The sequence below is a fragment of the Trachemys scripta genome, chromosome 4, assembly GCF_013100865.1.
Source record: "Trachemys scripta elegans isolate TJP31775 chromosome 4, CAS_Tse_1.0, whole genome shotgun sequence".
NCBI lineage: Eukaryota > Metazoa > Chordata > Testudines > Emydidae > Trachemys > Trachemys scripta.
In genome coordinates this window covers 102,523,394-102,538,929 of record NC_048301.1, presented here as the reverse complement: position 1 = coordinate 102,538,929, position 15,536 = coordinate 102,523,394, and the positions used below count along the sequence as shown (strand labels likewise).

General features: G+C 46.9%; 1 protein-coding gene across 2 annotated transcripts in view; it reads left to right on the top strand.

Moving 5' to 3' along the window:
• Positions 1 to 15,536, top strand: part of USH1C (USH1 protein network component harmonin) — a 112,645-nt gene that overhangs the window by 42,977 nt on the left and 54,132 nt on the right. For both annotated transcript variants that reach the window (XM_034770196.1, XM_034770194.1), the window contains exons 9-12: positions 8,504 to 8,588; positions 8,773 to 8,832; positions 9,612 to 9,668; positions 13,431 to 13,573. In XM_034770196.1, coding sequence (XP_034626087.1) covers positions 8,504 to 8,588; positions 8,773 to 8,832; positions 9,612 to 9,668; positions 13,431 to 13,573 — 345 coding nt within the window. The remainder of the gene's footprint in view (positions 1 to 8,503; positions 8,589 to 8,772; positions 8,833 to 9,611; positions 9,669 to 13,430; positions 13,574 to 15,536) is intronic.

Sequence of the window (15,536 nt, the reverse complement as noted above, 5' to 3'; positions counted from 1 at the left end):
GGACGGAGCCCAAAGCCGCATGGCTGGAGCCTGGGGCCTGCTGCTGCACAGCCAGAGCTGCCACTCTGCCACCCCATGGCTGAGTCCCACTGCCCCAGGAAGGTGGGGAACTTACTGGCTACCTGCTCCTCCAGCATTGGGCCCCAGGTGTCTGGCGGGGAAATGGGGGATAGGGCCCAACCCCTGCTGGTAGCCTCAGCAACCAACACCAAGGCTGTGCATCCAGGAGCACCAGGGAGGGGGAGGGGCCGCTGCTCCCTCCACCCCAATAACAGCCCAGGAGGCTGTGGCCGCAAGAAAAGCCCCAAGTGGCCTCATGTGGCCCCGGTGGCTGCATTTGAGAAATGCTAACTAGATCCTGGTAGTGAGGAAGCCAGAGCAATCACCTAGATTTTCTGTAATATAGGAATTATTATAATGTATCAATTGTTTATAACAGCATTCCAACACTGATGGTTTCTGCATATGCATACAAATGACTGATGTTAACATGTTATTGCTTCAAGGTAGGCGGAGTGTTCTAAGGCTGTTTGTGACTTTAGTTTACAAAATTACTAACAGCAAATCCAGTTATGGAGAGTCTAAACTTTTTAACCTTTGTATGTCTGTAATCACATAATGAAATAATATATCCTCTTCTGTTTTTTATTGACGTCTCAGTCCCTGAAAATTAAATACATTTAGATTGGTTCTCTTATCAGTTAAGTTCTTGACTTCATTGCAGGGGTTCTCGCAAGACATTTTTTGGTGGCCTCAGAGTGTGGCCACCAACTCTTGCTGGTGGCCGCACTGACAAAATACTTAATTAACTTTAGGAAAAACAAATAAATAGCACATATACACATCACTGTAATTTATGTAGGGTTGGGTTTTTTTTGCAGACTCAATAATAAAAATACTACTGTGAAAAGTGATATTTGTATGTTTGTTAATATCAATCACTTTTTACAGGACACTTAGGCCTGGTCTACACTACGGGTTTAGGTCGACTTTAGCAGCGTTAAACCGAATTAAGCCTGGACACGTCCACACAACGAGGCCCTTTCTTTCGACTTAAAGGGCCCTTTAAACCGGTTTCTTTACACCACCTCCGACGAGGGGATTAGCGATAAAACCGGCCTTTGCGGGTCGGAATTGGGGTAGTGTGGACGGAATTCGATGTTATTGGCCTCCGGGAGCTATCCCACAGTGCTTCATTGTGACCGCTCTGGACAGCGCTCTCAACTCAGATGCACTGACCAGGTAGACAGGAAAAGACCCGCGAAGGTTTGAATTTCATTTCCTGTTTGCCCAGCGTGGAGAGAACAGGTGACCACGCAGAGCTCATCAGCACAGGTAACCGTCATGGAGTCCTCCCAGGATCGCAAAAGAGCTCCAGCATGGACCGAACGGGAGGTACGAGATCTGCTCGCCATATGGGGAGATGAAGCAGTGATAGCTGAACTCCGTAGCAGTAAAAGAAATGGAAAAGTATTAGAAAAGATCTCCAAGGCCATGAAGGACCGAGGCCATAACAGGGACACACAGCAGTGCCGCGTGAAAATTAAGGAGCTAAGGCAAGCCTACCACAAAGCCAGAGAAGCAAACGGAAGGTCCGGGGCAGAGCCGCAAACTTGCCGCTACTACGCGGAGCTGCATGCGATCCTAGGGGGTGCAGCCACCACTACCCCAACCGTGTGCTATGACTCTCTCACTGGAGAAACACACAGGGAAGACGGTTCGGGGAACGAGGAAGATGACGATGGAGGTACTGTAGGTAGCTCACAGCAGCAAGGAAGCGGAGAAACCGGTTTCCCCAACAGCCAGGATATGTTTGTGACACTGGACCTGGAACCAGTAACCCCCGAACTCACCCAAGACCCTCAGGGCACACAGGAGACCTCTGGTGAGTGTAACTTTGTAAATATTTGTAAACATTACAAAAAAAAGCAAGCAAGTCTGTTAACGTGTATGGGGATGGAGCGGAAATCCTCCAGGGACATCTCCAGAAAGCTCTCCTGGTTGAAATGGGGTGATTTTATTAAGGGGGACATTCAGAGGCGCCCGTTCCTGCTATTCGGACCAGAAATGTTCCCCGCTGTTAACCACGCGGTGGGGGGGAGGGGTGAAGTGATCATCCCAGAGAATCGTGTGTGTGTGTGTGGGGGGGGTGGTTTACTTGTGTTTGTGCCGCATGTTAACCGGGAAACCGCAGCCCCCTCCTTTTACATTGAAACCCCATTTTAAATGGACAACCCAATTCATCCTTGAGATGGGAAATGCGCTGCTGTTTGCAACCTTTCCCGCATGTTAAGAAGGTTAAATAAGCCAAAACACTGTGGCCTACGATGGCTGCCTGCAAGCCGAAATATGCGACCTTGTAATGAAAGAGTGTACCCATTGTTCCCTAAAATGTGTCTTTTTTAACCACCTCTCCCTTCTCCTCCACCAGCTGCAAATGTTTCTCCTTCGCAGAGGCTCGTGAACATTAGAAAGAGAAAACGTAAGACGAGGGACGAGATGTTCACGGAGCTGCAGATGTCCTCCCACGCTGATAGAGCACAGCAGAATGCGTGGAGGCAGTCAATGTCGGAGATGAGAAAAGTCCAACATGAACGAGAGGAGAGGTGGCGGGCTGAAGACGATAGGTGGCGTCAGCTTGCAGACAGACGGCAAGAGGCAATGCTCCGTCTGCTGGAGCATCAAAGTGATATGCTCGAGCGTATGGTTGAGTTGCAGGAAAGGCAGCAGGAGCAGAGACCGCCGCTACAGCCCCTGTGTAACCAACAGCCCTCCTCCCCAAGTTCCATAGCCTCGTCACCCAGACGCCCAAGAACACGGTGGGGGGGCCTCCGTCCACCCAGTCACTCCACCCCAGATGATCGCCCAAGCATCAGAAGGCTGGGCTTCAATAAGAGTTAAAGTTTTAAAATGCAGTGTGTCCTTTTCCATCCCTCCTCCCCCACCCATCCCTGCTACCTTGGCAATTATCCCCCTACCTCTGTAAGGAACTAATAAAGAATGCATGAATGTGAAAAAACAATGACTTTATTGCCTCTGCAAGCGGGAGGGGAGGGGAGGGTGGGGTGGGGTGGTTGGTTTACAGGGAAGTAGAGTGAACCGGGTCGGGGGGGGGGTTGGAGGGTTCATCAAGGAGAAACAAACAGAAGTTTCACACAGTAGCCTGGCCAGTCACAAAACTCGTTTTCAAAGCTTCTCTGATGCGCACCGCGCCCTGCTGTGCTCCTCTAACCGCCCTGGTGTCTGGCTGCGCGTAATCAGCGGCCAGGCGAGTTGCCTCAACCTCCCACCCCGCCATAAATGTCTCCCCCTTACTCTCACAGATATTGTGGAGCGCACAGCAAGCAGCAATAACAATGGGGATATTCTTTTCGCTGAGGTCTGAGCGAGTCAGTAAGCTGCGCCAGCGCGCTTTTAAACGTCCAAATGCACATTCCACCACCATTCGGCACTTGCTCAGCCTGTAGTTGAACAGGTCCTGACTCCTGTCCAGGCTGCCTGTGTATGGCTTCATGAGCCATGGCATTAAGGGGTAGGCTGGGTCCCCAAGGATCACGATAGGCATTTCAACATCCCCAATGGTCACTTTCTGGTCCGGGAAGAAAGTCCCTTCCTCCAGCTTTCGAAACAGAGCAGAGTTCCTGAAGACGCGAGCATCATGTACCTTTCCCGGCCATCCCACGTTGATGTTGGTGAAACGTCCCTTGTGATCCACCAGGGCTTGCAGCAGCATTGAAAAGTACCCCTTGCGGTTTATGTAGTCGGTGGCTTGGTGCTCCGGTGACAAGATAGGGATATGGGTTCCGTCTATGGCCCCGCCACAGTTTGGGAATCCCATTTCAGCAAAACCATCCACTATTGACTGCACGTTGCCCAGAGTCACTACCCTTGCTATCACCAGGTCTTTCATTGCCCTGGCAAATTGGATCACAGCAGCCCCCACAGTAGATTTGCCCACTCCAAATTGATTCCCGACTGACCGGTAGCTGTCTGGCGTTGCAAGCTTCCACAGGGCTATTGCCACTCGCTTCTCAACTGTGAGGGCTGCTCTCATCTTGGTATCCTGGCGTTTCAGGGCAGGGGAAAGCAAGTCACAAAGTTCCATGAAAGTGCCCTTACGCATGCGAAAGTTTCGCAGCCACTGGGAATCGTCCCATACCTGCAGCACGATGCGGTCCCACCAGTCTGTGCTTGTTTCCCGGGCCCAGAATCGGCGTTCCACGGTATCAACCTGCCCCAGTAACACCATGATTTCCACATTGCTGGGGCCTGTGCCTTGTGAGAGGTCTATGGCCATGTCAATTTCCTCATCACTCTCGTCGCCGCGCTGCAATCGCCTCCTCGCCTGGTCCGGGTTTCGCCTTGGCATGTTCTGGCTCTGCATGTACTCCAGGACAATGCGCGTGGTGTTCATAGTGCTCATAATTGCCGCGGTGATCTGAGCGGGCTCCATGATCCCAGTGCTAGCTATGGCGCCTGGTCAGAAAAAAGGCGCGAAAGTAGTATCTGATGGACCAGGAGAAGGAGGGCGGGAGGGAGGGAGGGCCGAGTGACGACATGGCGTACAGGTACAGGAACAGGGAGAAACACAAACAACTGTCACACAGAATGGTCCCCCCAAAGATTAAACTGGAAACCCTGGGCTTAGCAGGCCGTTGATTTCACGGAGGAAGGGGAAGCAAATGAACACAGAACAAATCTATTTTTTACATCTTAAGGTGGCAGCCGACGCTGCAGCATGAGTGACAGCCATACCAGTATGACGATGACGGATACCAATCATAATATGCCATCATCTGCCAAAAGGCAAGGGGCTGCTGCTGTGTAGCAATGCAGCCCCACGTCTGCCAGCCCCACGTCCGCCAGCACCCAGCATCGCCCTCGGCCTCTTCTGGGTGCTTAGCAGACAATATTGGGCAATTGGCAGAAAATAGTATATTATGACTGGTAACCGTCATCATCGAAACAGTAGCATGTCTGCCCAGGTGGCCATGATTGACAGCCATACCAGTACGACGACGACGGGTACCAGTCATAATATACCATCGCCTGCAAGGGGCTGGTGCAATGCAGCACTACGGCTGCCAGCCCCACGGCTATCACTCATGCTACACCGTCTACCGCCAAAAGGCAGTTAGCAGCTGCTGCTGTGTAGCAATGCAGTCCCACGTCTGCCGGCACCCAGAGGACATATGGTGACGGTGAGCTCAGCTGAGCTGAGCGGGCTCCATGCTTGCCGTGGTATGTTGTCTGCACAGGTAACCCAGGTAAAAAGGCGCGAATCTATTGTCTGCCGTTGCTGTGACGAGGGGGGAGGGGCCTGACGACATGTACCCAGAACCGCCCGCGACACTGTTTTGCATCATCCGGGCATTGGGATCTCAACCCAGAATTCAAAGAAAAGGCGCGAACCGCTTCTCGGCTCGAGCTGTGGCGCAAACGTAGTATCTGACGGCCTAGGGGAAGGAGGGAGGGGGGCCGAGTGACGACATGGCGTACAGGCACAGGGAATTAAAATAAAGAACGGTGGCTGTGCATCAGGGAGAGACACAAACAACTGTCACAGACTGGTCCCCCCCAAAGATTAAACTGAAAACCCTGTTGACGGAGGGAGGGGGAAGCAAATGAATACAGAGAAAATCTATTTTTTACATCTTAAGACGACGGTGCAGCGTGACTGATAGCCCTCGGCATCTTTCTGGGTGCTTGGCAGCAAATACTGGGCGGTGTATGACGATGGTCTTCAGGCCTATTGCACGAGCTGCTGCTCAGGGAAGACTCTGCTAACGTGCGATGACCCGACTTGTAATAGGCCGGCTAACAGTCATAATACACCATTTACTGCCAAAAGGCAAGCCCCACGGCTGCCAGCACCCAGATCGCCGATGAAGGCTACCAGTCTACTGCACCGTCTACCGCCAAAAGGCAGTTAGCAGCTGCTGCTGTGTAGCAATGCAGTCCCACGTCTGCCGGCACCCAGAGGACATATGGTGATGGTGAGCTCAGCTGTGCTGAGCGGGCTCCATGTTGTCTGCACAGGTAACCCAGGTAACCCAGATAAAAAGGCGCGAATCTATTGTCTGCCGTTGCTGTGACGGGGGAGGGAGGGGCCTGACGACATGTACCCAGAACCGCCCGCGACACTGTTTTGCATCATCCGGGCATTGGGATCTCAACCCAGAATTCCAAGGGGCGGCAGAGACTGCGGGAACTGTGGGATAGCTGTGGGATAGCTACCCATAGTGCAATGCTCCGGAAGTCGACGCTAGCCTCGTACTGTGGACGCGGTCTGCCGACTAGAGCACCTAGAGCATTTTATTGTGTGGACATACACAATCGGCTGTATACAACCGATTTCAATAAAACCGGCTTCTATAAATTCGAACTAATTTCGTAGTGTAGACATACCCTTAGTAGCTATCTGGAAGGCTGTGAAAAGTGATACTTGCATGTTTGTTAATATCACTTTTCTCAGCAAGTTCCAGGACAAATTAAACCCCGGATGGGGGGGGGTCAGAGGCAGAGGCAGTGGGGACATGGTGGGATGGATATCGGCCAAGGGAGGCAGTGGGGCCCAGGGCGATGGAGGAGTAGATGCAGAGCCAGGAAGACAACGGGGTCCAGGGGTGATGGGGGGGGGGGCATGGATGTGGGACCAAGAGAGAAGAGGGTGGGTGGTGAACCCACAGCTGCGCCACTGGAGCCGGGGTTGGCACCCACTGCTGTGTGGCCCCGGGGGTCAGTGCCTGCGGCCAGAGCCCGGAGCTGGGGGCAGGAGCTGCATGGCCGGGGAGAGGGTCAGTGCCTGTGCCTGGAGCAAAAGCTGCACGGCCGGGGCATGGAGTAGGAGCCCAAGACCAGTGCCTCCTGCCATGCGGCCAGAGCCCAGAGCTAGGTTGGAATCCAGGGCTGCATGGCCAGATCCAAGGGTCAGTGCCCACCGCCATGAGGCCGAAGCCAGCGCTTGATGCGAGGAATTGGCACCCGAGGCCAGCATCTGCTGCTGCGTGCCTGGGGCTGGGGATCGGTGCCTGGGGCCAGTGCCTCCTGCTGCGCACCTGGGACTGGGGATTGGGGCTGGGGGTCAGCCGGAGCCGAGTGTTGGCGCCTGAAGTTCCATGGCTGGACTCCTCGTCCGCACAGCCAGGCTCCCTAAGTCCCACCGCTGGAGCCCAACCACCCCAGCTGAAGCCCAAGTCTCATTGCCCCCCCTTCCCTGTCCCCCTCCCCAGTAGAGAACTCACCGTGCTCTTCCAGTGTTGTGTTGTGCCCCATCTGTCTCCAGAGGCAGTGCAGGGCTGTGCATTCAGGAGGAACAGGGAGGGATGGGGAAGGGGCCAATGCTTAGCCTCCTGCCCCACCGTCACTGCTCAGGAAGCTGTGGTGGCCGCATTTGAGAAACGTTGCCAGCTAAGCACCTAATGGAATTTACAAAAGGACCATAACTCAGTAGACACCTAACACCCATTGACTTTCAATGGGAGTTCGGCACCTAACTGAGGCACTTCTGAAATTCCCACGAGGTGCCTATCTGCATCTAAATAGGTTTAGTAAATCTGGCCCTTTATTTCTTATACTTATCTTTATTCAGATGGTCTCTGTATCTTTGGTTAGCCAGCGCTATAAGATGAAATACCATTTCTATGCAATGTGCATTCACATTGTACGGACCAACATTATATTTCTGTGCACTCTTCATGTTTTCATTTGTTATCCAGCCGCTGAACAACTTGAAGCGAATAATTAAGGGACTAAAGCTGGTTGCAAACTTAGAAAGATGGATAGTGCATCTGCCTGATGCAGGAAAAGCAGCAGTCAGTCAGCATACTTCAGAAATCTTTGCCATATTTGGTCTACATATTTTCTTAGCTGCAGCTTGAGGATTTTTACCCCAGAAGTATGGAGTATAGAGGGTTTCCTGCCTGTGACTTCCCTCTTGGTGTGGTCCATAGTTCTGAAGAATGATACTATGTCATACATAACTGAGTGATAGTGTAGATCTCCTCAGCACCCTGAATGAACATGCAAGCAATTACTCACTCGCTAACATGTTTTATATGGAATAGTTGCTCAGCTGGCATAGATTGATATAGCTCCATTGACTTCAATGCCAATTTACATCAGCAAAGGATCTGGCCAAAAATATTTTTATCATGGCATTGCTCTCCTATCTGCTTATTGTGATAAGTGTCGTGCATAGGCATTGTGACCAACTGGAAAAACAATATTGGCTGTGACAAGATATGCTGTAATGATCATGTTAAATCCAGTGGGTCACATCCTTAGCTGATGTAAATTAATATAGTTCCATTGATTTTAGTGGAGCTATGGTGAGTTTCATCAGCTGAGGATATGGCAAGGTGTGTTTTTCAAAAATCAGTGAGAAATACAGGAAGCAAATATCAAAAAATACCTAACCTAATAGCAGACACTAGTTCAGCAAGTATGATGCCTTCTTTGTATTGTGTTATCCTATATCATCTGTTTTCTCTGCTTACTCCAGCATTTCCAGTGGTCCAACACAAAAACCAGGCATTTTTATCAGCAATATTAAACCAGGTTCTCTTTCTGCTGAGGTGGGGCTGGAGGTGAGTATGTTATGCTCCAAATAAGATGTTACAGGGTAATTTTATTTGGTAGTAATTTCATACAGTGATCTTGGATCCATTAATGAAGTCATGTTCTGTGACCTTTTTCAGCAGAAGGGGGGAAAAGTGTAAGGATACCCATAACAAAGAAAGTCATATGCTATGTTTTAATTATTTCTTATAGATTGGTGATCAGATTGTTGAAGTAAATGGAGTGGATTTTTCTAATGTGGACCACAAAGAGGTGGGAAAAGGAGTTTTTATTTAGCCCCATTATTATATTTATATTAAGTGTTATGTGTATAGAAAGTTCACAGCAGTTGTGTAAATTCTGCCTTAGCTTCATCACCAAAAGTGCTGATGCCCAGGTGATGCCACCTAAACGGGGTTGGTCGTATAAATTCAGGTTAGGATTTTCAAAAGGGTTTAGGGAAGATTTAGACACCCAACTCCCCCTGACTTTCAGTAGGTCCCTTGAAAATTCCAGCCTTTATCACTTCCCAATTCTCCTGTATTCACTATGCAGCTCTTTATCTGATCAAAAAGATCAAGAGATGACTTGATTACGGTGTATAAGTACCATCATGATGAGAAAATACTGGGTACTAAAGGGCTTTTTAATTTAGTGGAGAAAAGCATAACGAGCCAATGGCTACAAGATAAAACCAGACAAATTAGAGTTAGGAATAAGACACGATTTTTTTACAATGGTGGTGATTAACCATTGGAACAAATTTCCCAAGGGAAATGGTGAATTCTTGATCTCCTGATGTCTTCAAATCAAGACTTGGATGCCTTTCTGGAAGATACGCTTTAGCCAAACAAGTTATTTGGCTTAATACAAGTGCAATTGGATGGAATTCTATGGCCTGTGTTATGCATGAGGTCGGAATAGATGATCTAATAGTCCCTTCTGACCTTAAAATCTATAAAACTGAGTAGGAAAACTATCCTACTTCTTTTTCTTCCTTATATACATAATGTTTTTACACTGAAACTGACTTTTTCACTTTGTTTTTGTAGGCTGTGAGAGTGTTAAAAAGCAGTCGAACCCTAACTATCTCTGTTGTATCAGGAGCCGTAAGTAATGAACCTATAAAAGCAGAAAGCATGTGAAAAAACTGTAGGCAATAATAAATAATACAATAGTCTTTGTTTCAACATAACTTCATGTTCCCTTTTTGAATGCCCTGATCCAAAGCCCATTAAAGTCAACAGGAATCTTTCCATATATTTCAATAGGCTTTGGCTTGAAGTCACTAAAAAGGCCTGATACAAAAATCAAATCCAATTTTGCCAGCAAAGACTGTAGCTAAAACACTGACTTGAGTTAATAGCAAGACAATGGGTCAAATTCTGCACTCACTTGCACCAGTGTAAATCTACTGAAGTCAGGGAGCCAGATGCTACTCTCACACTGGTGTAGATCACAAGTAAATCCACTGAAGTCAGTGTATAAAACTAGTGTGTGTGACCCCCATGGTCCACATTTTCTAGTCTACTAAAGATGCTTTGGAATGCTTTGATGGTATGAAGCAGCCTTTGAGACAGCTTCATTGGTCCATGAAAGAGTCTGTCTGTCTAGGAAATCCTTGGCTGGTGCAGAACTGCAATAGTGACTCCTATGTTACTTCTCAGTTTCTAGGAGAAAGAGGATGCAACCAATACCCCCCTCTGCCTGCTAATCCCTGGCTGTTGGGATAGCCCTTAGTGGCTGTGTAGCCAATGTAAAACAGAGCAAGCCACAGGCTTTTCTATCTTATACTAAGGACCAGACCAGTGGCTTGACAGCCCCAAGATCAGGGTAGCTGAAAGCCATGTTTGCCAGCTCCAGAGCTGTGCTGAGCTCTGCTTGGATGCAGACAGGAGTTGGGATAGTGCACATCTAACCATCTGTATGGTCTCAAAATTTGCTTTGCACTGCTAGATTTGGCCAAGCTAGTATAGTTCGGAATAATTTTTTTAATTATTTGTTTGAGAATTATGCTAAGCATACTCTAGCAGAGTAACACTGGGACTATGAGCCTATTCCCATATATTTACCAATGGCCAAAACGCCTATTGATTTAAGCGAGAGCAGATTGAGCCTCAATAAAGTCCTAGGCCAATTAATTCCTATTGTAAATGTTAATTCCAGTGGCATTGCATCAGAAATGAATTTGGTCCTTTGTCTCAACTAATAAACATAATGTGTCACTTCTAATGTTTTGTACGATTGTAGCATGCCCTATTAAGGCCTGATCTAAAGGCCATTGAAGTCAGTCTGAATATTTTCATTGATGTCCATGGGATTTGAATAATAGTTCTACTGTTTAAACCCTCTTAGAGTAAAATTTAGGGCCCCATACAATAAAGTATTGAAATAACGTGCAGATCACAGGCAGTATATGAACCTTAATATTTACTTGTTACCAGTTCTTGTATAACTGAAATGAATAGGGGAAAACAACATCTAGTATAGTATCTAAGGGCTAATGTTCATGACATAAGCATACAAAACAATAAATAGTATTCTTTGGCTGATTAAATGCCTTTGATAACAGCAGAAACCAGTTATTGTTGACATTCTCCATTCCCAAGAGCATTATTACCTTTGCACAGTTATACAAAAGAACATTCAACAAATCAGAGTGCCAAACTAAAATGTTTTTCTTGCCATTTGAGGATTTGAAAGGTCTGTTCTGCTGTTTTCTCAGTCTCTGTATTGACGCAGTTTTGAAGGACAGAGCACTTAGGTGAATGATTGTTTGAGGGTGGGCTCTAAAAGAGGATATTATGAGGGCAGAGCCAAATAATGGCTTCTATGGAAACGAAATGATGTGGCCAAAGACGTCAAAGGGCAGCTGTGCATGGACAGTACCCAACTGAACAAACAGATGTGCATGAAGAAATGCAGATTTTTGCAAACACAAACAGATGCAGATATTGTTAATGTTTAGCCCATAGCATAATAAGAATTTCACTGTCACTTGTCATAAAATCACAGATTCTTAGAAATTAGAGATGGGAAAAAACTATTAGATTAGTCACCTCAATCCCCTACCAGCATAATCATTTAAACAATTAAAATGCAGGCCATTTAGGATTGGGATAATGTGTGATGCTTTCTGGAGTAGAGTTGGGTGAAATCCATCTGTTGTATAACTACTCTATGAACATGGTTCCAGTACTTAGCCATTAGTATTTGGTCATGCACAGTGGGTAATAGGCTTCATCCTCTGCTTCATGCACAATGATTTTACATAAGTGACTCTCATGAAAGCTAAAAAGCTATTTTAGATGTACACTTCTAAACTCCCTGATGTTTTAAGCACTAGAAATATTTATGAATGACCAGAATGTACATGCCATTGGTAGGAGAACCAAATACTCCATCTACTGTATCTTAGGGGTTTATACTGGTCTCCAGCACCAATGTATCTGAGCACTTAGCACATATCTGATCACTTTTCCTCAAGAGTCTATCCATTTAAAAGTCAATGCACTTAGCCCAATGTAAATATTTGCACATCATACATTTCTAGCAGCATCAGGAAAGCATATGTGGAGATTTAAAAAAAAAATCAGCATGGAAAGACCAGCATTTTATCCCCTGGATGACTTTAGACAGCTGCTTGTAGGAGACAAGAAGTGGTGTGTGTGTGTGTGTGTGTGTGTGTGTGTGTGTGTGTGTGTGTGTGTGTGTGTAATTTTGCCCTTATTTTCTGTTTTCTTTACCTGGGGCAACAAGTATTAAAGGCAGTGTTTGGTTTGGGAATATATTTTGTGTGTGTGTAAGTATTTGTCCATTACAGCCACATGTACTATAAGTACAATCTTTTAATATTAAAATACTAAAGGTTTCAGTCACTATGGAGATCCAACTGCATAATAGATTTGTTGTTGTTTATTTGTATTGTGATAGTGTCTAATCACCACCTACTCTTTCTAGTTCCTGGAGGAGCTGTAGTAGCCCTCCCCCCGGAGTAGAACACAATCAGATGTAACCTGTTCATTTTAAAAAAATGGACCCGAAAGGCACTGCTTGGGGTTGCAATATGTGTCACATCTTCCCCCAGAGATGTTACATGCAATCCTCATAACACATAAATGTAATACAAGAAGGTTTTGCAAGGACATTGAAGGAAATTGCCCTATCACTCACAAAGGGCCCCCATCAAATAGCTCCATTATGTTATCTCTGTTGTTTTTAGATGAAAATATTCTATATGTTTTAATTGAACTGTAAATTCAAACTAGAAGAGAACAAAGAAACAGACAAGATGATGTGACTAGCCTTGTTTCCCACTCCCGGTCCCTTTGGATCCTTATTCACTCATACTGAGATAGTGATGCTTGCACATCCACCCAGGCATAACACCTCTGACATTGCGTTCACACCACTTGGATAGGCAGGAATAGAAAACAGGTGTGAGAATGGATATGTTTCTCCACACTGTGTGCATGCTCCTATTATAAATTACAATGAGTGGTATTGAAGAAAGCGGGGGAGGGGGAGGGGTTTTTCCTGGAAGATGCTGAGCACTTCTGACTAGGTTATGAGCATTCTCTACTCCCTTTGACTTTAGCAGGAACTCTGGGTGCACGGCACCATATAGGAGGTGCTCAGCACATCACAGATTGGGACCCAAGTTACTCACAGACCTGACATGTTTGATTATTGCTATTTGGAAACAGTGTTATAGAAGGTGTTACTTGGTAGAAGTGATAGGAGGAAGCATTTTAATGTACATTTATGGTAGCAGCTTTGGAGGGTGTGGGTTTTTTTTGTTTTTGTTTTTTAGGGGAAATAAGTGAACTCAGATTTTTAGTGATGAATTTGATTTTATGCTGTGATTGCAGGGGAGAGAGCTGTTCATGACTGAGGATGAGAGGCAGCGAGAAGTGAGTCTTCGTGAACAGGAGCGCCAGGAGTTAATGCATCAGAAGCGGCTTGCATTAGAGACTAACAAACTCCTCAAAGAGCAGCAAGAGAAAGAGAGACAGTAAGTGCTTTAGATGGAGGGAGATCTGTTCAACTTTCATTTCACTTGGAACTGGCAATAATAATTGTGAAATAATGGCGAGGACACTCTCTAATAACGTAAACTCTTTTGCTGCTGAGAGGCTCTCCTCCAATTCCCTTTTCTGTTGGTGTTGTGGGCACTTTGGAACTTCAGAGCTAAGATCCTTCTGGATTCATCATCTCAAGGAGTGTGCCAGTGACAGACAGACACACACACACACTCATTCATTTTCTCTGTGTGTGTGTGTGTGTCTATATATATAGATATAGATATAAAACCCACACACAATATGTATAAAACTGGAGGATAACAAATGAAGGCTATCAGTATTTTGCAGATACCAAACCTAGAGGGAGAGAACCAGCAGCCACAGGAGATGGTGGGTCTGAAGACTCTCTGGCTCCTATCCCTTCCTGACAATAGGAAACGAAAGTGAGAGGGGCTGGGAAAGGATTGTCATCTGACCAGCAGGAGAATGAGTGTGCAGGGGCATGGTAGGATCAGAAGAGGTGGTAGGAGAGAGCCACAGCAGGTGGGACGGAACTGTGTTGGAGAGCAGTGGTAGGGTGAAGAGTGATATCTGGACCATACTCAAGTGCCCACTACCACACAAAGCAGGCTGCCCGAGTACTTGAAGCCCTGCCTTTTTTCAAGGGGATGTGTCGTTGCGACAGTGTTGGGCCAGATGGCTACAGGAGAGTGATCTTATTGGAATCCAGGAAGTGGACGGGTGGAAGCCCACCCACTACTAAAGGACCTCCCCACAGCCTAAGGAGAGTATCCACAGGACCGGGATACCAAGCGAGTACGGGGGACAACTAAAGATAAAACAGGGGCAGGAGTGAGGTCAGAGGACTAAACGAAGGGAACCTGACGGGGACACCGAGCAGAGAACCCCAGACAGCCCCCACTGCTCCTTGAAGATGTCAAGGGAGCCAGTGGACATTGCCTGGAGGAACTCTGCCCGGATGCATGAGCGGACGGAAGATCGGAAATAGGCCCCACAGTCACAGGAGACCCCATCGGCCAACCTCCTCTCTCGGCCAGAGTAGAGGGCGGGCCCAGGTTCCCCCCATCCCCTTACCCCCTATTGGATATAAGAGGAGTTGACTTGGACTGTGGGTCCTACCAGAAGGGTAAGTCCCTGGCCTGTCCCCTGACCCACTAGGTGGATCAGCAGAGACTGCGGGGTTTGTTCTCCTTCTTTTTCCCCATGCTGGCCAGTGATGAGATTAGCTGCATTTGATCTACTCTGCTAAGCATGTAATTACGTTTACTATAGAGAGTATATTTTCAATAACTCTAAAAACCACCGTATCAACAGGGGAGAATGATGCTTTCTTCAGCTAATGCTAAAACTTTTTAATTAAAATTCTTCCGACTTTAAAACCTTTAGATCTCATATTTAACAGGATGTTCCACAGCTGTGACCAAGGTAACTATTGGCTCCCATACTTATCTAGGCTGCCTATTTATTAAAAGGAAGTCAATTCATTTGTGAGTAACCAGGTCAAGAATACAGAAAGAAAGCCATTGGCCTAAGTGGGTGTGGTTGTCTCTGTTGTGGCAGAGTACTCACCTAGAAAGGCGTGGAGGCCTGGGTTCTATGCTCCCTGTTGATCTCTTTCCATACCCTGATGTATCATCAGTCACCTTTCTCCCCTTGTCTAGAGACAGATGTCCTGTCCACTTCCAGTTGCACATGTTTGCCTAGAAAATTTCACACAAATAAGTAGGGAGAGCAACTTGGATGTGGATGATTTTCTGAGGCTTTACCAATGAAGTAAAGTTGTCCTAATAGAATTTCTTCATCAGATATCATGTGCAAAGTCACCTGTCTCTAAAGTAAATGACTTTTATCACTCATTGGATGGTCAAAGATATTCCTATATTATTAACAATGATTTAGCAATAGAAAGGTTGAACCTAATATGTCAGTGCT